Source organism: Miscanthus floridulus, chromosome 8 (genome assembly GCF_019320115.1).
Source record: "Miscanthus floridulus cultivar M001 chromosome 8, ASM1932011v1, whole genome shotgun sequence".
NCBI classification, from domain to species: domain Eukaryota; kingdom Viridiplantae; phylum Streptophyta; class Magnoliopsida; order Poales; family Poaceae; genus Miscanthus; species Miscanthus floridulus.
The window spans coordinates 214212613-214240520 of NC_089587.1; the positions used below are offsets into that span (position 1 = coordinate 214212613).

Sequence of the window (27908 nt, forward strand, 5' to 3'; positions counted from 1 at the left end):
TTTACACTTTTCACATCAATCAAAGCTCCTAAGTACTTGGGGCTAGGAAGAGTACTTGAATTTGGGCAGAGGAAACTGGACAAAGCAACAACCAGGAAGTACCGGAAGACGTCATCATCGGACAAATTCCCATGTAACAACTTGTCACCAAAGGTCTTCATGACAGGAAGAGAAGTCTCTTTGATTTCTTTAAGGAATCTGGACTTTACAGAATCATCATAATGTTGGTTGATGTCTTCACCACCAATCAGAATCCTTAAGAACAGGTGGACTGACTATGCAGAAAAAGGGATGATTTTCCCTCCAATAACTATATCACCACAGTTTAAAATTAGCTTGATTGGCGAGCCATTGCGCAAATGCTTTAGGTGCATAGCAACCATCATATTCAAGCAAGATCCTAAACCCATGATCTCTGATAATCTTCTTTTTAGACTCATCCAACTCTCTAACTATCTCTGAAATACTTGCTGTTACACCTACTGCTTGCTGAAGTTGATGGACTATCACCTATAGTTTCTTTTCCTTTGGCACTGGCTTTATCATTTCTAATATTCTGAAAACCGGTAGAAAAAAGTTTCTAGTTACAAAAAAAAAATCATTAAACATGGTGTCAAAAAAGGTACTTGATACTAAATTTTCCTTTCCAGTATGCCTCTGATCTCTAGAGCATTCTAACTTCTTTTTCCTCTTAAGATACTGAGCAAATTGAAAATAACAATATAAAAAAGATTTAAAAATTCAATACAAACAGCTATGCATAAGTAAACAGATAATAGTCCATGCATCTTACTACTGCTGCTACTGATGCTGATTAGTTAGTTCATAAAAAAAGTGCCATGGACTGATTAGAGTAAATTAATAACTCGATAAATGATACGTCAAGCAGATGCATAAGACACAGAGAAAGTAACAGAGTAGCATAGGACTAGCATTAATTCTTCAGAAATCATTATATATTAATTGACTCAAGAAGGTTTGTATATTTTGACAAAGATGAAGGCGTCACTCATTAAATACTAGTAGTAGCCTCAAAAAACTAGTGGCAAGTCATGACTGAACCAGCTGATACATGGCCTAGTTCCATCTCTTAAATTATTTTAACAGACAATAACTGACATTGATCAAAAGTAAAAACTCCTACACAAGAATAAGAACACATACACTTGATATGCACACAAGAATAAGAACAGATAGAGTTGGTATGCACAAAAAAGTTTTAGAACATACTCCTTTTATTTGCTCGAAAACATTCACAAGATCAACAGGATCAACATTATCCTCTGACAAATTTGGATCCTGAAAAGGGAACAAGATATATCATTTTATAATACACAACTACATAAACAACAAAAAATCAAGAAAACTTATTACCTTACCCATATCAAGAGAAGCAGAGTTGTTATCTTCGCCAGAGTTGCTGTCATACTCTTCTTCACTTTGACCATTTGCAAATTCATCATCAGAAGGTAACTCGACATCATCCATTGCTATAAAACAAAAAATAATAAAGGTCAATCATATAGTGTTTGAAAAAAAGATGCAAGCTCATTGGATGACTCCACTCCAACCTCACTGTAATAATGAGAGGCAGGTGAAGAAAATTGTGCAGCTCAAAAAAAATTATGAAGGACTGCTGAAGCAACAACATATTCACAATTAAATTTATACCAGTTCACAGATTACTAAACACAAAAAGACAAACTTAGACCAACTGGAACATAGAAATGAATGCTCGGTGAAGAACATTGCTACTAGGAGATCAGAGAGAGCAAGCAGACGCCATGTCCTCATATTCATAATTTTAGTTTCTGAATAATGTTTGAGGCATTTCAGGGCAGTACAAAAAAACTAAACAACCCAAATACAGATCAAAAAGGGATCAAGTACACACCTTGAACAGCGCACGACGAGGCAGCATGAGTTTTCCGGACCAATCGAGACATCGCCAATGAAATCGCCTTGGACAAGACAGGAGCAAACAAGCACTTAGCCAGGTTAGAGGGATATATATATATATATATATATACACACACACACACCAGATATTGCACATGTTAAACAACAAAATTGCAGAAATCAAACTATGCAATTTACTGCTAGTAAATGTGCAATGAAGAGATGCATACTAAACATAGCTTTATTGTACAATATATGCAACACACAGTTCAAAGATATGATCTCCTACTGTCCAGATAGCAATGAAACTATCAATCAGAAGGATAAAACCAGTCCAAACAAACTGTAGATTGAAAAAATGATATTGCACCAAGACACAACAACCAAAATCACTCCAATGTATAGTACTTCTGAAGCAACACATAAAATGCAGATAGTGTTCACACTGCACTTAACCTACTCCATCACTCTAATATCCACTCTAATCAATTAGGAGTGGCCTGACCAATCCTAATTCCATTTTGACCAAATAGCCTGCTGCCCTTCCTCTACCTTTAGAGCGACGAAACAAATAATGACAACTACCTTTTGAATCATCTCAAAAAGTGAAGCTCTACAAACAACTACTCTGACCTAGATTACTGAAGCATACATGGAGCAGCAATGTTATAGTTCTGAAGAATTTTTCAGACATTTCAGAGCAACACAGAAAGACAAACCGTGGTAACACTGACAGCAAATGTGGTCCTCAATAAACGATACCTAATAACAACCAAAATGAGATCTTGCAGAAGAACAAGCAATGCATCAAAATGAGATATAGACACAAGCACCTGACCAACATGAAAAGGAGGACAACCTCACCCATAGCTTGTCGGAATGCAGGACGAAGAAGCTTCGCCCCACCCACTGCCTACAAGTGGCACCACGGCACAATGGAAAGCGAAGCGCAAGGAAAGCGCCCCCACCCACAACTCAGCCCCACCCATTGCCTACCGCAAACAACATCGGCTGCACCCGCTGCCTACTCGACAACCTCCGCCCCACCCACCGCCTACGTGCGGCGCAAAAGCAAAGCAGCGGCGAGGAAACTGCTAGCGCCACCGCGCGATGTAGAGAGGATTAGGCTGCAACCTAATCCTCACCACATCCACCGCCGCAACCAAATTGACACCCACAACCCAAAAACCCCAGATCCAAACCAAAGCGGAACGGAATCAGTGAGAGGGAGGCAACGCACAGAAACGATGAGGGATGGAGCACAAAGGTGCCTCTCAAATCGCCCCGACGATGAGACAATCGACGCGGAAGAACACCTCTCCCCTTCCCTCAACATAGCACACAACAACGAACTCTACACCACCACCACAAGAACAGAATCGAATACACACCTTTGGTAGGAGTCCACGACTGAGAAGAACGAGTTCGTCGCAACACAACCTTTGGATCAAAAATCGCCTCCCAGATCGCCTCGAGAGCGCCTGGGGAAGACTAAGTGAACTGGCGAAGAAGACTGAGCGATGGGCAGTGGGGAAATGAACCGACGCGATTCCCAATTCAAAACAGTGAAGGCACTATACCATAGTGGGCGGCGCCGACAAGATGACCCCATGAGGCAGAGACACAAAAAAATTTGTGTACCAGGAGGAGGAGAAACACATATGTGCTCTATAGCAATGTTGTTTTTGTATTTGGTCTCTCGGCTCGCTACATGTGTGCAACAAAATTCTCGGCCACAATTTGGCAGGCCATGGAACGCCTAGGCATCTACAGTCTTTTTATCTGACTGCTTACACACGAGATTGTGCAACGCCAAACTAGCCTATTGAAGAAACAGATCGTCGAGGAATGTTAAACACCTTATTCGTTTCAACTTATCAGCCATGATACAATGTTTTTCTCTCACAACAAAACAACATCAGCCGGCTTAATTATTAGCCACAAAAACCATCAGTCGAACAACTTGAAAGTTTATATAGGGGCGATTGAGACTGCCACACACAACATATTTGAATGTCGATTTACCTTGTCGACTCTTGGAATTGCCATAGTTTTTCGAAAGGACGATAAAAGCTTTGGTGTATTTTTTTATTAGAAAAAAAGATTGATCTAGTTTTTAAGGAAAAAATGGGACCAAAAACTTGTTGCACTGAGGACAACTAAACACACGCTACTACCTAATGACCATTGACCAACTAGCTTGGCATTGCCATGTCACTTAGACCACGACCTTCGTAAGAGTAACTCCAAGAGACTTGCTAATTCCTTCCTAATGGGTAAGAATAGAGATTTTGATAAAAAAATATCCTTCAATTGACCCTTTAATTGGTTATCCAAATATAGTTATCTCTATTCTGGATTTTTTGCCAGCCAAAGATAAAAAATGAGAATTATTCTATAGAGTGCAAATAAGATATAAAAACTGCTGGAGAGTGAAAAGATATAGAAAACGATTTTTATGCAAATGACTTTTCAAATGATGATTTAGAGAGTGAGCTTTAGAAAAACTCTTAGAGATGCTCGAACACCCCTCGCCCAGATCAAATTCCAAGTGCTCATTTAAACAACCTTCTAGTGATGTGTTATTGATAATTCTAGTATTTAGGGGTTGCTGCTGTAGTTGGATAACGAAAATATAGGACTCATAAATGTAAGGAGAGCCCCAAATCCAAGCTAGGGGTCTGATTTTAGGTAGGTTTGAGTCTATCTAGTGAATAAATATGAGGTAGGGTTTGGTTAGGGGCAGGACTATTTGGTTTAGATACACCTGTGATAGAGTCATCCCATAGATAAATACTTGCTTCGGTAGATTTATAGACACACACATATATTAAAGGTTACACTTTATCGTCTTTGACCACTACTTTAGTCAATAATATAATTATTTTAGTACAAATTTGATATTATTAAATTCATAAGTTATCTAATAATAATAATAATTTTATAATCATAAATAAATAAAATAATATAATATAAAATAAATGATGACCATATTTAAATTTAATAAAACCATGTCATATTAGACTATGGTTCTATAAACTAGATCGGAGGGAGTATTCCCCTCCAAATCTAAGACAAACTCGTCCCAAAAATCGGAGGAACACCCTCATGGCCTCGTCCCTTGCCGACGACATTCTTTTTCGTTTCCACGTGCGAGGGTGACCGTGTCAGGTGGAGCCGGTGGGTCCTCGGTGCTAGGCCTCGACTGGCGGCAGCCCAAGGCCACAGGAAACCGGAATGGATCAATCACATATTTTTTCTCCAAACCCAGTGTTTTTTTAAGCTTTCTCCAAACCAAATGTTACCTAAAACACTTCAACCATTAGATCACATTAGAAAAAACAAACCTATAAGCTTGATCTCAATTCATACAAGAGCCCACTAAATCCTCAAAAGAGCCCAGCGAAAAAGCCCAATTGTCAATCTTGCTAGCACGCCTCTTACGTAGAAATGTTGCGAGAGCAAGAGAAGTCCGCACATTCCGCAGAGGCCGCTCCCAGTCCCAGCCTCCAAGTCCCACACTCCCACTCCCAGCTCCCAAATAAGTCGCCTTTTCCCGCCCATTCCCACCCCCGAGATCCCAAAGTACGACAGCAAATTTTCCCAATTTGGCTTCTCCGCTCATCCACCTTAGACGGCAATGGAGGCCGCCGCCGCCGACCTCGTCGCTGTCCTCTCGTCCCCGTCCTCCTACGCCGGCCTCCACTCTCGCTTCGCCGCCTACCTACAGCCCTTCACCCCCTACCTGCCCAGCTCAAACCCTAACCCCAATCCACCGCAGAAGAGGGGGACGAAGGAGAACAAGCAGCCGCCGCCTCCCGACGCGGCCACCCTCCGCCCCCTCGCGAAGCGATTCCTCCCATTTCTCAGCCGCGCGCTCCACCTCCTCCCGCCGCTCGTCCGCGCGAGTCCTGGCTCGGGCGACAAGGGCGGCGAGGCCGCCGCCGAACTGTTTGAGATCTACGGCCTCCTCTTGGACTGCCTGCAGGCCATATCACCCTGCCTCGCGGGGAAGCCCTACTCCATGTTGCTCCATCGCGGCCGCTTCGTCTGCTGCCTCGAGTCGCGCGGCCACCTCGCACGCGCCAATGCGGAGGCTGCCGCTACCCTCGACGCCCTCCGCTCCGCGCTCTCTCCACCCACCACGAGCACCAAGTCGCGACGTGGTGCTGCAAGCGTTGATTCGGTCCTCCTTCCGGACCCTGGCAGCGCTGGGGAGGCTGGCACGGATCCTGAAGTCACCGTACTTGCGGTCGAGCTCACTTCCTGCCTTGCCAATTGTTCCAGCAAGGGCAAGGTGAAGGAACCTGCCCCTTACGAACGACTTCTCAGCCTTTTCAAGCAGCTAAAACCATGGCTTCGGTGAGATTACCAATTTTGTTTTAGGATTCATCAAATAAGAGAGATACTGAGTGGGCTTATCAGGAATTTATGTTTTTGTGTGCAGTATTCTTACTAATGAAGCCAGGAGGAAGTATCTCCCGCTGCTTGTGAATGGCATGAGCCGGTGCACTTTCTTTCTGGTTTCTGAGTCTTCATTTTTCAGTAGTGATCTAGTTCGTGGATTCTGTTGGCACACAGTGCAAGAGTGTGTGAAAGAGGGCATGATCGAGCATTTGCCAGCAGTATGTGTCATTATGAAATTGATTGCCTTATCGATGTTCTGCAAATTGGAGCCTTGGATTGTTTGGTTAATTTTGATACTGTTTTTCCTGGCTGCAGATTGCTCGCAAGATTTGCTCTTCTGTAGACTTCAGTTGGGGAGGGAGCACACAGCTTTTGCTCCACGTGCTTGAAACTGTCATTGATTCTGTTGTACGTGTAAAGGTAATCTCCTGCTACTCATGCTACTGGAAGTCTGTTGTAATTTCTCTACTGTGCACCTTTCAATTGTTATGAGTAGCACTGTTATTCATTACAGGGGCTCTAGGGCTGAATACATACACGTAAAGGTCTATGCAAATATACAAAAACCTCCTCCTTATACAACTAGCAAATACTAGGCATGAAGATATAATCGGTCATTAATCAGGAGTAATATAGATTGGCTTTTGCACATGCGGGGCAAATGATATTTTTTTGCTCATAACATTAACGAATTTTGTGCAGGGTATGTATTTGTATGGACACTTAAAATTCAACAGTTACAGTGATTAATGGCAAACACCAAAAGAACATGCAATGAATTGCCAAACTTAAAAACAAAAATGATACATTGCTTGTGCTAAACTAGATGTGTAGGTCATTAGTTTCAAAATTTTGAATATAAGTACGGTTCTGTAGTTTTGGAGATGTGCGAGTGGAGAGATGTGCAGATGTTGTGGAATACTCTGAAATATTAGTTGAGCTTCTGCATAGATTCAACTTGTAAACAATCTTAAGGAGCCCTGTTTTTCACCATCTTGTATACATTGGATTAGACTCCTATGTATAGTTGTTGGATTACTTTGTTCCAACTATACCATATTACAGTACCATGATCTTAGTGTTAGAATTTAGTACTTAATCAGTTATTTTTTATAGTGTTGAGACTTAATTTGGCCTTCATGTACTATAGGGGTGTTGTTTAAGTAATCTTGATTTCCTTCTTTATCTTGTTATATTTTATGATTCCGAATTTCTGATGAGATAGGTCATTGTGTACAGATATAACTGAGTAATATGGTGTAGATTTCTGATGTGCTTATGCATCCCATTTATTAGTTGTATTGAGCTCACCACCTACTTAATGTTCTCTGCTCTTGATCCTATCACACTAATAAGTTCATCAAGATATAAATAACGGCTAATGGGTCTTTTATCGTCAAGACATTATTACCTGTTGTATGTAATGTAAACCATTTTCAGGATGATTTACCGAAATCTGTAAATGAGCTTCTGGTATTTGTGGCGTATTTTTGTCGGTTCATTCTTTCTGCCAAACGGGATTTATCTGTTGGCGCATCAGAACTACTTTATAAACAAAGTGGTTATTTCTCTGAGGTACATTGCTGTATTATCTTTTAAGCGCTGAATTCCCATTAAGATACCATGTTGGTGCACATTTGTTTTGATTTGTGTAAATTCATGTGATGTATAGGTTTCCTCTCCTACTGCATCAATGCTTCATCTTTATGCGACTGGGTTATACTTGAATGCCCAGCAGGCAGAAAATGAAATACCACCCTATTTATCTGTGGATATTCCCAAGGATCAAAAGTACCTACATGCTTTAGAGAAAGCTCTTGGCACATTAGCACGATGGCCACATGATAATACATCTTTGGTCACATACTTGGATTCTTTGGAGTTTATTAGCAAGGTATTATTACAGCAAGTGGATACACTTTGGAAGAACTTCTCTGAAGGAAAACCAACCCATTATTCTGGTAACATGAACTATGTCTTGACAGCATTGCATCAGTTCGTCGATTCCAACTTCGTGTCTTTTAGGTAGGTCCATAAGATAAAGTATTGGCACTGTAATTAGTGAAATGCGAGAACCTTTATTGATGCATGCTTACTGTAGAAGTTATGTCCTTATTGTTTATGGAACAGACAAGGAAGATATATTCACAAGATGTTTTGTCATTTGTGCTGTAACAGCTGTATGCAAATGTCTCAAGGAGACAACGAGAGACGGCATAAACAACATGGAACCTTACTGACAGTCCTTGTATCCGCGATTAAATTTTCCTTTGTTACCAAGAAAGATGTCCAGGTATTCTAGTGTGTTTCCTGTGTTTATGTTAGACTGCTACATTGCCATTGCGCCTAGTGCAATTACAAAATCCCTGGTTATATCATGCTGTTAATATTTATGCCGAGAATTAATATTTTGTTAAGATATAGTGATCAGTAAATCTGCTTGGTTATATACAGTTGCTAGTTGTTGAAAATGGCCGTTGAGTCGCTTGCTGTTTCTAGCTCTGTATCACCATCCTTATTGTCCATTAACACCTTTTGCTTGCATAGTCCAGAAGAGCTTGGGTTTCATCGTCCGTGCCATTTCAAGTAAATGGTTAGCGCCTGAGGAGCTCAAATTCTTGATACCTTCACTTAGCAACATTGGAGTGACACTTCATAACACTGGACATGTTAAAGAGGTATTCCTTCTAAGTTTCCTTTTCTTCTATTTTTTTGGGACAACCCCTTCTGAGCTACCATTGAAGTGAATATTGCTGTCTCTCCTTCAGGCACCAAAGGCTTTAGAACTGTGCTGCCAAACAATATGGGCGCACGTTAGGCTTTCTTACTGTGGACTATCCTCAAGGCCAAAAGGAAACAGCATTTTGATGGATATCATTTTGGATGCATTTGCAAGGATTGCAAAGATGGTTGACACTCTACGTAGATGCGGCACAGAAATAGAAACAACACTTGGGATTGTTGCGAAGAGCTTGTCTGAATTGTTGTCTGACTGCGACAATTCTGAATATTTCAAAGGTTCTTTTATACTGATCAAGGCGTGGGTTAAGGTACTGACTAAAAATAATTCTGCTTTTTTTAAACACTTATTATGTTAGTGTAACTTATATTCTGTTTCTTAAATTATAGGTCGTACACAAAGATTTTGGGGATAATAAGGTGGATGGTGCTCCACTTCTCTATCCCTCTCTTTTGAAAAATCGGTCTCCATGGCCAATTAAGCTGATAGGCTTAATAGTAGAGCAGGTACCATATTTTATTTTGTTTGATTAAATTTGGTGTATCTGTAGTTTTCCGTTGTTGGGGCTAACTACTCTGGGAAAAAAAATTTTCTGCAGGAGCTACTAGCATATGGATTAACTGAAGCCCAAAGCACAGAATTCTGCTCTAAAATGCAGATAAGGATCATAGATGTTCTGTTGCATAAAATTTACTGTTCGAAAGAGCATTTTTTGGAGAGATCAAGGGTTCTTGTAAGAAAGGCAGGTGCACTTCGTGCATCTGGAGTGGAAAACATAAAAAGCTGCCTTGAGTCTTTACATGATGCCATATCTTTACTGGTGAGTTTGGATCCCATACTGCCTTTTCTTATTTACAAAGAAAGGGAGTTATAGATTAATGTTTGTTCATCTAACCAGCAAAAGATCTCAGAGGATTCATCTGATGCCAGCACTACTGCAAACAATCAATTGGCCATTGCATACTGCTTGTATGCACATTGCGCTCAGGAAGACAATCCTGGTGGGGAGGTAACCGCTTCAAACCCTACCCATGTTAGTGTATAGTGTTCATATAAGCGATACGAGCACACTCATGTTTATGTTTAGTATAACATGGTTATGCTTTATCTAATTATGTTTAGTGTCATTATTGTTATTTTCATAGGTAATATTCGATAATGCTGAGAAAGCACTTAAATTGTGGTTGAAGATGGGGACTTTCGATCATTCTTCTCCTGACATGGTCTTGCAACCTCCATCACAAATTATTGTACCACTTATTTGTTTTTTGGTTGATCTGTTGTCTATGAAGGTAGGGCCATGATATATCTTCAGTTTATTAAGTTGGATGAGATGCAATTGCTTTCCTTTAGCAACATAATCATGCATGTTTACTCTGCCATCTCAGGGCCGTTTTGAGCTTCAGTTTAAGTTGTGCAAGGTTATGATAGTGATATGGAAGCAAGAAAAATTACCCCTTGAAAAGTTGTTGTCCTTGCTGGTGACCAATGGGCGCCTTAGTCATGCATGCTGTTATCTCCCACTGGATGAGCGATTTCTTTCTATTGCCGCAGAGCATCTTGATGTACATAGCCACCATATTAATTTTTGGATAAAAGGTTTCGAAGGAGACAATCCTTCTCTCTCTATGTTTCTTCAGAGGATGTTGCCTAGTGACTTATTTATTCCTCAATCATGTAAGCACCCCTTTGGAAAGCAGCTCAGTTTTGATGACGTCAGCAAAGCTGCCTCATCTCTGGTTTCTGAAGTAAGTTCTGTTAGTTGCATTGCATCAAATTAGTAACCATGATCTCTTATTCTCTCTCAAATTATTGTATTGTATTTTGCAGGTTACATCTAATGACCAATCAATCTTTCTAGCTAGCTGTTTATACTATGACTTGTCAGAAAGACTTTTTTCACGCGGACAACTTTTCCAGGTAACTACGCTTTCTCGCTTTCAACACTTTAGCTTTGATGTTTAATTCCTGCAAAACATTGGTGCACAATCTTCAGTTCACATGATGACATGAACTGCTTCTAGATTTTGTAGTTGGGCAATACTGTAGCTTTTGTGTAAGTAAGCACATCAAATGTTTTGTTTTTACAGGCCTTTTCATACGGAAAAGAAGCCCTCAATTTGCGTAAAAAGCTCCTAAAAAAGAAGTTCAAACTCAAATCGGGCATATCTGGGAATATGGAAAGCCAACCTTGCGGGCAGGACTTTTCTCTTGAAGTGCGTGGCCCAACAGTAGTTGAGTTTTGGCCAGATTCCAGCAGATCAGCCAGCATGAGAGATTCTTTCCTTACTCCATGGAGTGTACTTAGATACTACCTTGAGAGCACCTTACAGGTATTGTGATACTGTAGCATAAGGTAATTTAATACAGAGAAGTATGCTACTGGAACCAATTGAATGGGGGCTGGAATTGTATATTACCACAACTACGGGCAGCAGTATAATGACTTCTTTATGCATGATTCTCACTAAATTATGTTTACAGGTCGCTATGATGTACGAATTGATTGGCAATGGTGCTGAAGCAGAAGTTCTCTTACGGACAGGAAAAGAAATATCAAATTTCCATGGTTTTTCAGTTTTCTGTATTGTTTTTACATCATTTCTAGGTATATATATATATATTCTATTTCCATGGTTTATCAGTTTTCTGTATAGTTTTACACCGTTTCTAGGAAAACATAATTCTTGATCATCTGTTCCTTCTATCTCACAATCCTTGGAATTTGTTCAGGTCAACTATACCGTAAGCGACAGCTATGGGATGAAGCGGAGAGTGAGTTTAATCATGCCCGAGATCTTCTTGTGAAAAATGATGAAATCATTTCATGTAAAATCTGCAAGTTAAATTTGGAGATATCAGTTGACGTGCAAGTTGGTGACCTGTCTTGGAGTCTATTTGAATTTTTTTCCCAGAAACAGTCGACAGCTGATTTGTCTAATGCTTTAGGCATGTACCGATGTGCAATAGAGAAATTGAACAGCACTGACTTGGAATATTTTAATGGGTCCAATGGTAGACATCAAACTGGTTGTCTTGTGTGCAGCCAAGACTGTAGAATACCGATCAAACATGAAGCTTATACTTGTCGGAAAGAACCCGCAACTTCAAAGGACGAATTGTTATCTCCATGTAGTGTTTGCATGGCAATACAAGTTCGAAGAAAAAGATCAGGGAATGCTGAAGCTGGTCCACCATTAGATGCTAAAGCTAAGAGGCCATCCAGAAATTCATCACGTTTAGCCAAGGAACAGAATATAGAGACTGTTGTGAAGATTAGAACTCGCTCTAGTAAGCGTAATGCACATATGAAAACTGAAAAGGTTTTAACTGAGCTAAATAGTAAAAATAACATATCTTGGAGTGATGAATTGGCTGCAGATATTTTGGTTTCTGGTGAAGCAGAGTGTTTTCCTGATGGCATTAATCACAGCAAAGATGACTTATGCAATATGTTTGGTTGTTGGAGCTGCCTTTTGGTTAAATCCTTGAATTCGGAGTGCATTCAGAGTCTTTTGCAGCTGAGATTGGACTGTGTTCGCCGCCGCTACCTTGTGCCACTTCTATTAAAAACAGGTACTTTCTTCTTAGTTTATCTTTCTGTGTTCTGTTTCTGGGCTTGAAGACGAGACATGCAATCATTGGCTTGACATTAGTTATGTAGGATAAAATGTTTGCAGAATAGTTATTATACTTAATGTATGGGTGTACCTTGAGACTCATTGATTTATTTGTATATTTTGCACATTTATTCAAGTAAGATGAAAAATTGATAGCTAACATTTCACTACGTATTAGCAGGTTCTGGTTAATATTTTTTCCACAACAGTAAAACCGAATTTCATTACTGGGAAGCAACAAAATTACGAGTTTAACAAGTTTTGCAACGTGTTTGCGACCAAGACTTTACTTTCCCACATCTCTGAACACCCAGCGTTCAGCCAGTTAATATTAGTCTTTTTTATACTAAAATCATAGTTAATAAAATAGCTGCAGTATGAATTTACAATGTACCCTGGAGATCTAACTAGTTTGTCTGAAAAATGTTAAAAATCAGCTGTTTTTGGTTGGAGGAGGGAGATGTGAGTTTGGAAGGTCAAGTAGTGCCTAAGAAGGATATCTTTCGGTATCTGGGATCAATGCTAGAGAGGGATGGAGATATTGATGCGGACGTTAGCCATAGAATCAAAGCAGGGTGGATCAAGTGGCGACAAGCTTTTGCCATTCTCTGTGACAAGAGGGTACCACAAAAGCTAAAAGGCAAGTTCTATAGAACGGCGATTAGACCGGCTATGTTGTATGGAGCAGAATGTTGGCCTACAAAGATTCGACATGTTCAACAACTGTGTTGCAGAAATGCGTATGTTGCAATGGATTTGCGGTCACACAAGAATGGACCAAGTTCGGAACGATGATATACGTGATCGCCTAGAGGTAGCACCAATTGAAGAAAAGCTTGTCCAACATCGGTTGAGGTGGTTTAGCCATGTCCAAATGAGACCTCCAGAGGCACCAACGCATTGTGGAGTCCTAAACCAAGCTAATAATATGAGGAGAGGTAGAGGAAGACCGAAATTAACATGGGGGAGGCAAATAAAAAGAGATTTGAAAGCTTGGGATATACTTAGAGATCTATGTTTGAATAGGAGTACTTGGAAAGCAGCTATTGAAGTGCCTGAACCGTGACTTGGGGCTCTTGGTGGGTTTCAACTCTAGCCTACCCCAACTTGCTTAGGACTGAAAGGCTATGTTGTTGTTGTTGTTGCTGCTGCTGCTAAATGGTACCAACAACAACAACAACAACAAAGTCTTTAAGTCCCAAACAAATTGGGGTAGGCTAGAGTTGAAACCCATCAGAAGCAATCAAGGTTCAGGCACGTGAATAGCTGTCTTCCAAGCACTCCTATCTAAGGCTAAGTCTTTGGGTATATTCCATCCTTTCAAGTCTCATTTTATTGCCTCTACCCAAGTCAACCTAAATGGTACCAACCTCTGTCCCAAATTACAAGTCTTTTTGGCTTTTCTAGGTACATAGCTTTTGTTATGCACCTAGATATACAATATGTCTAGATACATAAGAAAAGTCCTGTATCTAGAAAAGCCAAAATGACCTATACATTGGAATGGAGGGAGTATGTTGGATTTGCACAAAAGTTGCTTACCAATGAAAGTCACATGAATATTGTAATAGCATGGGTTTTCAGGTTGGCATGCTATTGTGACTTGGTTTAACTTTAACACCAAAATAGTAGGGTATTGGTGTAAATAACAATTAGAGAACTATAAAATATTGCTGGGGAAATCTTGGTTAATTCATTACAACATCGTGTGAATTTCAGATAGTTAATGCGATAAGCAGCTGGTCCTCTATTCTCTCAAATAACCACATGTTATTTAAAGTCTATTTAGTATCATAAAACATCTGTACATTTTTGTATATACTAGGTCAAACTTAAAATTGATTGAGTCCTCGAAGTGCGAGATGTGCGCTTATTTTGGGATGGAGGGAGTATGTAGTATCATTGCTTCACAGGCAGCGGCGGGCTATTATATTATTCCCACAAGCTAATGGAAATATATGTTAATCTACACTTGTGTTGTAAGAACCTTCCGTCTTGTTATGAATACCAATGGAGGACCTTGTGATGCTGCAAAATGTGCTGGGCCATGTGATTATTATTATTATTATTATTATTATTATTATTATTATTATTATTATTATTATTATTATGCTGGATACTTGCATGTGATCCTGCTTAAAAAGTTTGATCAAATTCCTGTAATCGAGCTATCTGTTGGTTCAGCTACGTTTTCCCCCTTTCTTGCAGTTAGAGCTTTGGGATCTCACAGTGGCCATTATGAGGATCATGAAGTTCATAGTGTCTATTGGAAGTGCATATCACTTTTGTTCTTCAGATCCCTTCCAGAGGGTTGCTGTAGGACTTATGGGCCTTATTTAATTGAACTAATCATGGATGGGAGCATTGGCGACTTTCTTCATTTAGAGTGTGCAGAAATACTGTGCAGTATGAGCTTCTTCTTGCTAAAAATCTCCCTTTCTGAACAATCAAGGTTTGTTTCATCAAGTGCCCATTACGCAACATGCATATATGACATTCTGGTTGTAGCAATTCATGATTCTTGCTAAATTGTCGCTCATTTCATCATACTTTTTTGCAGGGACATCTGCTGCAGCTTCTTTAGTGTAAAAATGGCTGACGTTGTTCCCTGGCTGCTTAAAGCTTTTGTTCTATCCAGAGAGAGTCCCTCACTTGTGCAGGAGGTTTGTTGAGTCATGTTATCTTGTGCAATTGTTTTGTGGACTACCTATAGGTGTGATCGGTTGCTTGCATTAGACCTTGTGCAGCACAAACCAAGCCAGCATAAATGAACGCAATGTTTTGGTGTTTTGTTGTCCTGCACAAGCAAGCTGTGTTTGGTTATTTGCATTGTGTTGCATGCAGCCACCTCCATGTTCTAGTAGAGGTCTCATGTTTCTAGTAGAGGCAGGGGCAGTGAGAGTATTTCATTTTTGTGTGCCCCATTGACTTGTGCAAACCTGCATTACCTAATACAACCAAGTATGGCATACTACCTAATGCTGCATTGGACCTGCTTTGAGCACTGCGCAAGCCTGCATATGGACCTCTGCGGTCATCCAAACACAAGCCTGCATAAGAACCTCTTTGAGGGCAACCAAACACAACACAAGCCTGCATCAAAACCTCTGCGCGCGACCATACACTGGCAAACTGCATTGCACAAACCTAGATACAGGCTAATGCAAGCAGCCAAACAGACCCATAATGCTTAGTGAACATGTACTCATTCTATTGTCTGTTAAACAGTCAGGTTATCATTTTCTTTAATCATTAGCTATATGCTTGCTTTACTGCTCCGGGGTTTGGTCTTAAAATCTGAATTGCCCATTGTAGGTTTCCAAGTTACTTGCGTGCATATTCTTGATATCAACTGCAGATCCCTCAATTCAGTCGCCTTTGGGTTCTTATAAAGGATCTCATTCTCTGAATCATTGGGCCGCATACTTTCATCAATTTTCTGTAGGAACTTATCTCAATTGTCATTACTTTGCTAGCTTACAAGCATTGCCCGAGGAAAAAGTTCCAAAGGTTTGTACCTTAGCAAGTTAAGAGCCGGATTAGAACAGTTCCTATTCTGTATCTTTTATTTGTATCTGCTCACGTTTTCAGGGCACCCATGAAGATTTCAGAAATGAGACGGATGACGATGTTTCAGAATTTCTCAGGTTCAAAACTTTATGTAGCAGCTGAACTCGTGATAATTTTGCATTTGAAAATGTGTAGTAAAACTAAAATCTGAATTTCTTTATCAGGTTTTCGTCAGTGGACATAAAACATATCGAGAACCATATGACAGAATTTTTCCAAAAACTTCCTGATGTACCAGTTCTGTGTATTAGTATGCTTGGAGGTGATTATGTTAATGCCCTTTTGAAATTTCTTCGGCATCCTCCCTTCTTTCCTGCTTGGATGTTGCTTTCAAGGTTTGAGCCAGCAAGCATGTCTACTACATTGCTTCTTCCAGTTGATGCTATTTCAGGTGTGTAGATTACATATTGTGATTGCATACACCATACAGATCCATAGCTAAACCTAATCTTGGATCTTTTATATTTTTATTTACTTATCTTTGCTTAACAGAAATGCAGTTTGAAGATTCCTTCAAAGATTTGGGCAATCCAATCAGAGTGTCAGATAACTGGCGGTGCCCTTGGGGCTATGGAATTACAGACCATGTGGCCCCAATTTTTAAAAATATACTTGCGGAGAATTTTATGTCCCTCTCTGGCGCAACCTTTACTACAAATGATGTAAAAGCAGATCATGTCAGGTGGTGGGAGCATAGAAAGCAGCTCAACAATTACCTTGCTAACACACTGAAGTAAGATTACCTATGCATATCAAAGTTTAAATTGGTTCATTTGTTGGAATTTGGTGGTGTCAACACAAGATAATGTTTCTTTTCATGATATCATTTTCATTCTTTTGAACAGAGACATTGAAGATTCTTGGTTTGGACCCTGGAAATGCCTTCTGTTGGGCCATCGATTATCTGATGAACACATTGAGGCTGCCTTATCAAGTATTATCACTGATCTGGATACAAAATTCGAATTTGAAGCCAATCCAGTGCTCATCAGGGCTATCCTTGGTGGTGCTGTGTCAGTGGATGAAGTACAAGAATGTTTCCTCCAACTCATTTTGTATAAAGGTTACTTTGGAAGGGGAGGGTGCTGTGGGGAAGATAGGCTTAGAGCTTTCTCTTCCTGCCAAATGGATGATGAATCTTTGAAGACACTCAAATGTTTAATAACAGATGCAGTATATGAGCTGCCTCAGCCAGCCAATAGACATCCAGTTATTTTAGTTCTTGACATCAATGTTCAGGTGAGCAACAAGATAGCTTGACTGTTACCTATTTCCTATGTGATTTAATAATTTTACAAGCAGTTGTCTTCTTGATACTTTTCATCTGGATTGTAAAGTCTAGAACTCTGGATGGAATTGTTACTTGACTAATGCTGTTATATTCAGTTTACTTTGGTGGTATCTGGTAGATCACTAGACGCTGTGAGATGGTCTGTTTGAATGGCTACAATTTGCACTGTAAATGTCCCAGTCAAATTAGCACCTAGTGCTGCTAGGCAATTGCTAACTTATTGCTTCCTTTGTATTATAGATGTCTTGCACTCTTTGTGCTGTTTATTTAGCACTTTTATGTCAGTAACAACCATGTATGTAGCATGCACCGTTACTACATCTTCAGTGACCTCACCTGCTTCAATTATTAACTGCAGATGCTTCCTTGGGAAAACTTGCCTGTACTAAGGAATCAAGAAATTTATCGCATGCCATCAATGGGTAGCATCTTTTTAGCATTATCTCGAACCCATAATCACTACAAAGATGGCACAGTTTCTCCTTTTCCTGTCATAAATCCTTCCGATACATTTTATCTGTTGAATCCTAGTGGTGACCTGAGCAGCACACAGGAAGAATTTGATCAGTTATTCAGAAACTACGAGTGGAAGGTAAACACATGGCTTGCCAAAACTTAATCCTTTCTCCAAACTAATTATCTCTTGTCAAAATTTATTTCACTGGATGCTCAGATGAGAATTTGAAAAAAAAAAGTTTTGTTCAAAGTAAAAATTTGAAATGTAGTATACGTGTCTTATGAAATGTGTGTATGGTGTGCAGAAGTTTTGTTGATGTAGTATACGTGTCTTTTGAAATATGTATGTGGTTTATATTTAACTTTGTTAAGAATATATCCTGGCTAACTATAGCCTTAATTGGGGAATGATTCTGCACTCCACGTACAGACAATACATATTTGTATACTGATTCTATCTTGCAATAGTTAGCCCCTAGACTAGTGGAAATGATCTCCCTGATTCTTTCTATAGCTGTATAAGCTGCCTGCACCTATATGCACCGCTAGAATCAATGGAGAATCCATCGGGTTTTCTATCCAAACCGTTTGCATTAAAATTGAGGGGTTTTTTCCACTACGGACGAGCCGAATTTCATTACTTGAGAGCAATGAAATTACAATAGTTTGTAACAGAACCAAAAACCTGCACCTGACACGGACGCGCGTGTAGCGCAGTGGCAGAGCTCCGGTGGTGGGAGCTGGCCGGCCGGGGTTCGAACCCCGGTTCTGCACCGCTTGCTCGTGCAAGCAAAATAATTTCCAGGTGTCTGCCTCTCTCGCATGATGCCACAATGGGATCGTGACGTGCCCGTCGCCTACGGAATCAATGGATTTCGGTGATCTCAAGAAGGACGCGATCTTCAGATCTGAGTGTAGTTGTAGGTTTGTTTGTACACGGGTGGTGTGTAGTGGGCGTGTGTTGAGTGGGCGTGCGTGTGTACGAACAGATACTACAGCTGTACCTAGATGAGAGGCAACCAAAAAAAACCCTGCACCTGACAAAAACGTCGCAGCCACATTGAAGCGAGCACATAGGGCTCTTCCGTTGCGTAGTGGAATCCTAAGCCAGAATAGTAACGTGAAGAGAGGCAGATGAAGACCGAAGTTGACTTGGGTAGAGGCAATAAAAGGAGATTTGAAATGATGGAATATACCCAAAGACTTAGCCTTAGATAGGAGTGCTTGGAAAACAGCTATTCACGTGCCTGAACCTTGATTGTTTTTGCTGGGTTTCAACTCTAGCCTACCCCAACTTGTTTGGGACTTAAAGGCTTTGTTGTTGTTGTTGTTGTTGTGTTTTCATTGTCCTTGTTAAGGATGCATAATGCAGTTTCCTCTCTCCTGGAGTGGGCTGGGTCTGCTGGGCCATCCTTTAGTTCTGTTGTTTTCTCAAGAGAAACCTCTTTATTTTTTTTGCTTTTGCTTTTCTTATATAAATATTTTTCCACAATATGGGCTTCCCCTACTGTTTTCGCTAAAAAAAGGACACATCTTCCTTTTCATTTGCATGTTAGAGGGTAAATTCACATTACACTATCATAACTGCTCCCTCCATTCCAAATTATAAGATGTTTTGGCTTTTGTAGATATGTAGCTTTTGCTATGCAGTATGCACTTAGTGTCTAATACATAGTAAAAACTATGTATCTAAAAAAGCCATAACATCTTATTGTTTGGAATGGAAAGAGTATTAACAACGCAATAAATATAAGTATATAACTATGAACAATGTAATGATGGTGTGTAGGGAATGGCTGGGAGTTCTCCAAAGGCTGACGAGCTGGTCTTGGCCTTGACAAATCATGACCTTTTCCTGTACTTCGGGCATGGAAGTGGTATGTCCTATACATATAATATATATATATATATATATATACATATATATATATGTATATATATATATATATATATATATATATATATATATATATATATATATATATATATATATATATATTTTGTTCGACATTTGCCTTGGTAGTAGTTATTTGAAGTTTCATTCCCTTGGTTCTAGGTGTAGCTGATGGTTCTTATTAGTTGTTTAGAATTGATTTATTTTCCTCCCTATTTGTAGCTTGATGCATCACAGCTAGTTTCTTTTTTGACTGTGTGATAGTGCAGGGCACATCACTAATCTACTAGTACCAGCATAGCCCTAGGTTAAGTTCTTTTAGGTTAAATGCCCTGATCCCAGCTTTTATCAAAAATCTTTCGTCACCATGGAGTAAACATGATAAGGATCGACTAAGGTAGTACTCCCTCTGTTCCAAATTATAAGACGTCTTGGCATTTCTAGATACATAACTTTTGCTACACACTTAGATATGCACTATGTCTAGATACATGGTAAAAGAAATGTATCTAGAAAAGCCAAAACGTCTTATAATTTGGAACGGAGGGAGCAGTAGATGGATAGCAAGAAGAAACTGCTAGTCGCCCTCCCTCTGGAGGCTCTGACTCTGACTGCTTTTAGGTTTCTTCTTCCTTAATCCTAGAGCTTGCCATATGCCTTTCTTTTAAAAGCTGGCTCCTAAGAAACAGAGCTAACAGATTCAACTAAATGATCTTATCTGACCAATCAATACTAATCTAATCTAATCTAATCTTCACATGTTTCCTTGTCGGACACATCTAATTTGTTGCATTGATGTGTAGCTGTTGCTTGGCCTTGAGCTGCTGAACCCATGGCCCCCAGGCCCAGTCCATAACAAAAGTAGACTGTTTAGTTTGTGGTTTTGGGCTATATGACATGCTGGCTGCACTAGCATACTGGCAATGACATAACTGGGAACTATCCTGCTTGTGCTACAGCTAAGAACTTTCTGAAGTGTCTAATGTCATTGAGGACCAATCTTTTATGTAGCTATTAATATTAATTAATATGAATCAGCACAAGTAATTCCTAAGTCTGTATTGTTCATATACCCCTTATTGTAAATGTGGACAATGACAACAATGGCTGGTTGATAACTAGTCTGCGATCTAATTAACCCGAAAACTGCTGCAGGAACTCAGTATGTTTCTGGGAAGGAAATTGAGAAGGTCGATAACTGTGCAGCTGCTCTTCTTATGGGATGTAGCAGTGGAACACTTCATTGCAAAGGGAGTTATGCTCCTCAAGGGGCCCCGTTATCGTATTTGTTTGCTGGTTCCCCTGCTATCATTGCAAATCTTTGGGATGTTTCAGATAAGGATATTGATCGGTTTAGTAAAGCTTTGCTTAATTCATGGTTGCAAGACGACATTCTAGATGAAAACAATTGCTCAAAATGTTGCCAGCTAACACAGAAATTTAAGTCCCTGAGTATTGCTTCCAAGGACAAAGGTAGAACAAGACAAGGCACACAAGGGAAGAAGCTACAAAAAATAAATCATAGTACCAAGTGCTGCAGCTGCAGGCAGACGCGAATAGCTTCATATTTAAGTGAAGCTAGGCAGGCTTGCAGGCTTCCATTTCTGATTGGCGCATCTCCTGTGTGTTACGGCGTGCCTACAATCATTAGGAAGTCTGATTCTGCCAAGAGATGTGATGACCTAAAGTGTGGCAGTCTCGGCCACTATTGATAGTGTGATGATCTTTGGTGTTGATGGAGGTGGCATGAAAGTGCGCCAGCTCAAATGTGCTGACTAATTTATGCTGTTGTATTGTACCCAATAGAAGCGCGGGTCTGGTGCAAGCGGTAGAGTCTTACCGCCTGTGATCGGAAGGTCCCGGGTTCGAGTCGCGGTCTCCTCGCATTGCACAGGCGAGGGTAAGGCTTGTCACTGACACCCTTCCCCAGACTTGTCATTGACACCCTTCCCCAGACCCCGCACAGAGCGGGAGCTCTCTGCACTGGGTATTGTACCCAATACTTGGATGTGTGGTCATGCTGGACGACCTGCTGTGGACGTGGACCTATGGTATTCCAGAGCTGTCTTAGCTACTGTATATAGAAGTAAATGTTCTGTAAAATTATGCTGTACAAAACTGTAATGTTATGTCACTGGAACATCAGTTAGAGAGTGTATGTTGAGGCTATTAATTTTAATTGTATAATGTTACTTCTACAGTTTGGGTTTGGCCCCGTTCGGTTCGCTGAATCTTGATTGAAACTGGCTGAAAAATACTGTTCTGGCTGAATTGTTGAGAGATAAAAACATTGTTTCGGCTGAAAAAACAAGCCGAATATGGGATAAGCCGAACGGACGGGGCGGCTTTGCTGTTGCTGTTGTTACTTCAGTTTGGTAGCGGTACTATACTAAATTCTACTGGAAGTTTGGTAGCGGTGCAGGTTTGGTGATAGTATACAGCCAAAGCTGATTTGTGAAGGCCTACTGCCTGTGTAACGTGGAAACCGATTAATTAGAAAACATATTCCGATCGTTCAAAAAAAGAAAAAATTATGCGACTTGCTGAGTTGGCACACATAATTGTTTTTGAGAAGTTCATCCGAAAATGGCAAGGTGCATGAACATGCATGCTTTTTATGTAAGCACAGGCTAAATCACAAACTAAATACTAGGGTTGGCCCCATTTAAAACACGAACGACGACGGAAGAGGAGCGACCACAACTGTGTCGAATGTTATCAGTACAGTAATTAATTAGTATGTCCTCCGTTTGGTGGTTTTGAATTTTCATAAGTCAAACATGATAATAAGAATGCACTATGAAGATTATATAAAATTAATATGTTGTAGGCGTTGCTATACTTTTTTATAAACCTTGTCAAATTAGATATGTTTCACTTAAGGCTATCTCCAACAACACCCAAAATACAAGACATATTCGTCCTTTGGGTAGCGCTACAGGTAAAAAGTTTAATACATATTCAACATATTCTCCAACAATAAAACCCAAAAGAGAATCCTTTCTGCAAATGAGAAGAGAGGATACTCATATTTGAGTTATGTCTCTCAAGCAATCCAAAATATATCTCCCGTATAGATAGTCTGTTGGAGACTGATTTTGGATCTCTCGCTACCCATTTTGGGTTTGGGTCTCCTTATTGGAGACAGTCTAAGACAAATCTAATACGACCTCCAACAAATGCATAACTAAATCAGTAGACAGAAATAGAGGCTACACAAACCGCAAGAGATGGATGCGGTGTTTTTCCTTTTCAACAAAGAATGTGAGATAACATACATTGATGGCAAACAATGAGCTGATGTTAACATAACTACTTGGTACATGATCATGAACAAGTAAATTGAGGCCGGAATTGATGAATGCCAGGCACCAGGGAAGCATTTCTGTATGTACTCCTATGGCGGTTAAACCCCACCTGGCCACCTGTCCTCTCAATTAGCACCTAAAAATAATCTTCCACGGTTCCTGCGCCGGCGACGGCGCCTCCTCTCTGGTCTGAGCACATCAGTGCTTCTGCCTCCGGCCACAACCATATCATTCTCATCCTCCCCTTCCAAGGGGTAAGAGTATGGTGTGGTTCCATTGGCACCACTGCTCACCACATAATTGTCCTCGGCATTGTCAGATGCACCGGTCGCATTCTGAAGCCTTTGGTTTTGATGATGTTGAGCAACTTGGCGCATAATAAATAGTAGCATCCTACGAGTGTTTTCTGTCCCACGGCCATCATCAACATCAGCATCACTGTCAACATCCTCCAAGTCCACTCCATCCTCCAAGTCTAGCACATAATCACCAAGAACAACGGCTCTGCCCATTGTTGCAGTGATGGTACTGAGCGCATCTTGCCGCTCCCTTTCAATCTCGAGCAATCTCCATTTTTGCTCAAGGACAGGATCAACTTCCCTTGGCTTTGCAAGAGGGTGTTCCATCTTGACATGCTTGCGGAGCTCCTTGTAGGTCCCCACAAATGAGCAACCATCCTGCATGCATGTTCTCCTTTTTCCATTGAGGTAGCTTCGAGCTGGTTCTACCACTGTCCACCCTTTCACCTTGCCACGGCACAATGGACATGCAAGGTCAATGGACTCAGTTTTTTCTGCAGTCAATGGCGCTGAGTCCAGATTAGTGCCAACGCTATTTGCAGGAACTTCCTCAAGCAATGCCCCCTTGGTGTAGGCTTTCTTGAACTGATCCAAGCAATTAGAGTGGCGGTAGCTAGTTCCACACATGTAAGGACGACAGCCCTTATCGTGGGATGAACAGAGGATGAGCACAGCGTTATGTGGGTATTCCATGCACACAGAGCAATTGGCATCTTCCCAGTCCATCTTTTGCAAGGCTGGCAACGCTTGCTTCCGGTTGGATTTTTTCATCGCCTTTGCCTTCCATCGGTATGAAGGAATGGGATGGGTGGACTTGAGCTGACGAGCCACATGCCTCCTAGCTCTCGCACTTCTTGCCATTTTCTCAGAAATCTGTCATAAATGGGCATGGTTACATTCTTTGCGGGGAAGAGTAAATTTATGAAATGTCATGTAAGATCATGCCACAGATTCCTTAACATACATCATTCAAGATATGGCAAGCAACAGAAAAAAGCAACCCTTAAAGAGTATGCACAGAAAATGCCTGTGACACCATTGCGCCACCACGCGAGGACTAAATACACATGTGTATGTATATATATCTAATGCATTCACAAGTTGTCAACTGGAACACATTTTCTTATGTAAGTAAATCTAGCTGCATATTGCAAGACATAACCAAAGAAGATTTACTTAGGTTCCAGTTTTACAAAATAAGTATTGAAATGAGATCATTTCCACCAGATTCTCATGATGTAAACAAAATAAATTGACTCTCCCTGGGAAGGGCAAGGATATGAGACACCAAGTACCAAATTACCAGCAAAATGAAGCTTTGCCCCTACAAGACCTTTCGCTCTCCTTGGAGAAGCTGATGGAACTTCAGTCCAGAATGGAGAATAAAAGCAAGGCAGGAGAGGTTATATATAGACTTTATGGGATCCAGAACTGGCCGGGCAGGCAGAAAAAGAAGGAAGCAGGTGGATCAACCAAAGGCATTAAATAATCATATCAATGGAGCATGTTAGATGTGATCTACATTGCCAATTAAATAAAGTCTCACATGGAGCACCTCATGCCTGATCTCAGATCTGTCAGATTAGAAGGGAAAACAACAACAGATGACTTCTTAATTAAAGGAATCAAATGATTCTGCACTTGAGCCAATGATTCCACCCTTTTGAGAAATGCTAAGTTACCAGTGCAAGGAAAGAATTTGAAGCAAAGCTAGCTTCTACACTTTTCCTCTTGGTCCTCCCTTGTCCAGTACAGATCGCTAGCACTAGCACATGGATGGGCCTTGGCAAAGGATTCCCTTTGCCACAGTTTGGTCCAAAATCAACCAGTCTGAAGCCAATCTTGTTGCGAAAGGATACACCTTTTCCTAATTAAAATCACCTTACTTATCCACTCAACAATGTACTAAGAACTAAGCGTCAGCTCTTTGCCTGGGCCTTAGGCAAGGAATCGTGTGTACACATGTGAGATTAGCAATTGACACAGCAACGAAATGGATCTTCATTGCTTCCTGAGGCACAGGTGTCCTAAACTACACGCAAATGATAAATTGTATGAAGAATAAACAGGCCAAGATAATGCTTTATTAGATCAGAACTGCTTGGCTATCTTCATCAGGATAAAGCCTAAAACTAGATACTAATTCATAACCACAAGCGCCTAAACTTCGACTGGAGCGGCAAAATTTCCACGGAAAGGATCAATTCTGGTGCGCCCATGCAAGATCCCTAGCCCGACTGTTCCCAATTCCACCAGGAAAATTCGGGAACTCAAGTTTGGCGCAAGGCGCAGGCCGTCCCTCAAGTGTGTGACACAACACAAGCAACCAACGAAACAGCGCCCGAATCACAAGGGGAACACCCAAATTTCACCGAAGGCAAGCCAGTTCCTGCCCACCCACGGCCAGGATCCCAAACGAAGAGCCTTATCCCAACATTCCAGCAGGACCCCAGTACCAAACCGAACCGCCGAATTCATCGCAAGCATGGTATGGCAGGCAGGCAAACCAGAGGCGCCCAGATCAGAAGCAGGGCCCGTACCTAGACAGAGGCGGGCGCAGACGGGGCGCCGGATCCCGGCGGTGGGCGCGAGGGAGGAGGCTGGTGACGACGGGCGGACGGACGGGCGGAGTGAGAGACGCAGACGATGGACGGGCGCAACAGAGGAAAGAAAGGGAAGGAGGCGACGCGAGTTAAAGGGCGCAGATTTCCTCGCTGCTCATCAGGATTCAGGAGAGAGAAATAAAAAAAATAGGAGAGAGAAAACGAAAAGATTTCAGCCTGGGACCCACATGGCTAGAGAGCCTGCAGAGTGGGGGCCACGTCTCGTGGACGCCGAACAGTTGCGGTGTGGGTGTGGCGGGTACTTCGCGTCGCGGTTACGCTCGTCGGGGGGAGGGGGCGAGATCCGCGTGGGAGCGGTCCATGGACCGATGGCTTACTGCGTCGCGGGGCCCGGACTGTGGACTGCGCCCATGTATCGAGCGCCGGGGGCCGGTAGTGGGCTGGTGTCTGGTGGGTGACGGAACCGCCGGAGTCTCGAGTCGGGACTCGCGGCGTTTACCGCACAGGTGTACGTACGCCGCCGGGGCTGCTCCTCGTCTGCAGTCTGCAGAATATTCCGTCCTCTGGTTTTCGCCGGGGCCGGCCTAAAATTTTGGGTCCCCAATTCCACTTGGCCACAGTGATTTCTGGGAGAATGGGAGATGGAACGAAGGACGGTGGATGGAGAGCTGCGAAATTCTTGCAAGAAGCGTGACGAAATGTGCGTTGGGATCAAATCGAGTGGGGGCGGATAAGGTTGGATTCGGCTTGCTCATCTCTAGATGGACCCGGCCAATGAAATGCATGGCGCACAGGCATGCACGATGACTCCGGACGAGAGAATTTGCAAGCGCATCAGCGTCACAGCCACTCCGCGCCGCACCGCACCGAAACTAAAACACTTTAGGCTGTTCGGCATGACTGAAAAATAAATCAAAATACTGTTTCGATTAATTATTATGAGAGAAAAATACTGTTCTGTCTGGACATGAATAGTGTTTCTATGAGTAAACTGGCCAGCCGGGCTCAGCCCAGCCAGCCAGCCGAACAAATCATGAACCTCTCCTATAAAAAAAACATTAATTGAACCTCCCCAGCCGCACGGCGTTGATTAGTTGGTTGGGGCTGGGAATCTAAGGGTTAGGAATGGAAAGAGGGTCTTAGTGGCAGATCACATGACCTCGCGTGTGGTCTTTCCCTGCCAGCGCTTCCTCTAATTCCATTCCGTGCGTGGTCCGATCCCCAAAATTCAACTCATTCTACTTATTTTTTCTTTGAGAATTCTTTTCCTATACACACACAGTCACACACACACACAAATCAAAAACTTTGCTGGTCTATGATTTCATATTATGCATGGCTCACACCCTATATATATGTCTAATTATCTAATAAGATCACATGGCTCACGGCTACATATAGCTGCTATTAGGATTTTATTAGGCAGCTAGGCATATATGCAGAGCCATGGGTTATGCTGCCCATGACTGATATGGAATCGTGCTACGCATGTGAGCCTATGTCCATTTCACAAGACCGTAAGCACATGAGAGCTATGAAGTTCATGGTTACCGTAGCTAAAAAAGTTCTCAATTTGCTCGTTACACTCCTACAAGACAATAATGACCGAACAAAAAAAATACCCAATGACCAAAATCATTCTTACCTTATTACTAACAAAAATAACCGAGGGGGTTTCGTTTCTAGTCCACCAAAATAACCAAGATTACCATGATATACTATGGGAGTCCCATTAAGCAAAACAACCAACCCAATACAAGCTAGTATTCATCCTACTTATCCTAGTTGGTGGCTAGCTCTCTCCTTAGAGTCTTAGTCAGCATGCATTCCCCCACCCGCACAAAACCCTAGGCCCTAGCC

At 41.4% G+C, this 27908-nt stretch overlaps 2 protein-coding genes across 3 annotated transcripts; one reads left to right on the top strand and one right to left on the bottom strand.

The window, feature by feature from the left end:
- The first annotated feature begins 5484 nt into the window (after positions 1-5484).
- LOC136474898 (separase-like) lies at positions 5485-22084 on the top strand. The gene is made up of 27 exons (XM_066472470.1): positions 5485-6261; positions 6347-6524; positions 6622-6726; positions 7747-7881; positions 7979-8331; positions 8485-8599; positions 8859-8984; positions 9075-9356; positions 9436-9552; positions 9645-9866; positions 9945-10055; positions 10192-10338; positions 10435-10794; positions 10877-10966; positions 11137-11379; positions 11531-11654; positions 11780-12622; positions 14875-15118; positions 15227-15329; positions 15982-16176; positions 16258-16313; positions 16401-16627; positions 16729-16969; positions 17082-17475; positions 17886-18119; positions 19773-19860; positions 21033-22084. The coding sequence occupies exons 1-27, from the start codon at positions 5540-5542 to the stop codon at positions 21587-21589; spliced, it is 6612 nt and encodes a 2203-aa protein (XP_066328567.1). The 5' UTR covers positions 5485-5539; the 3' UTR covers positions 21590-22084.
- Positions 22085-23083: 999 nt separating this feature from the next.
- On the bottom strand, positions 23084-26170 carry LOC136474899 (uncharacterized). Of its 2 annotated transcripts, none has more exons than XM_066472471.1 (2): positions 26025-26170; positions 23084-24357 (listed from the first exon to the last, which is right to left on the bottom strand). In XM_066472471.1, the coding sequence occupies exon 2, from the start codon at positions 24343-24345 to the stop codon at positions 23311-23313; it is 1035 nt and encodes a 344-aa protein (XP_066328568.1). In that variant the 5' UTR covers positions 24346-24357; positions 26025-26170; the 3' UTR covers positions 23084-23310. The 2 variants fall into 2 exon arrangements, with proteins under 2 accessions (XP_066328568.1, XP_066328569.1); XM_066472472.1 differs by lacking the exon at positions 26025-26170 and adding an exon at positions 24788-26003.
- Positions 26171-27908: the final 1738 nt, after the last annotated feature.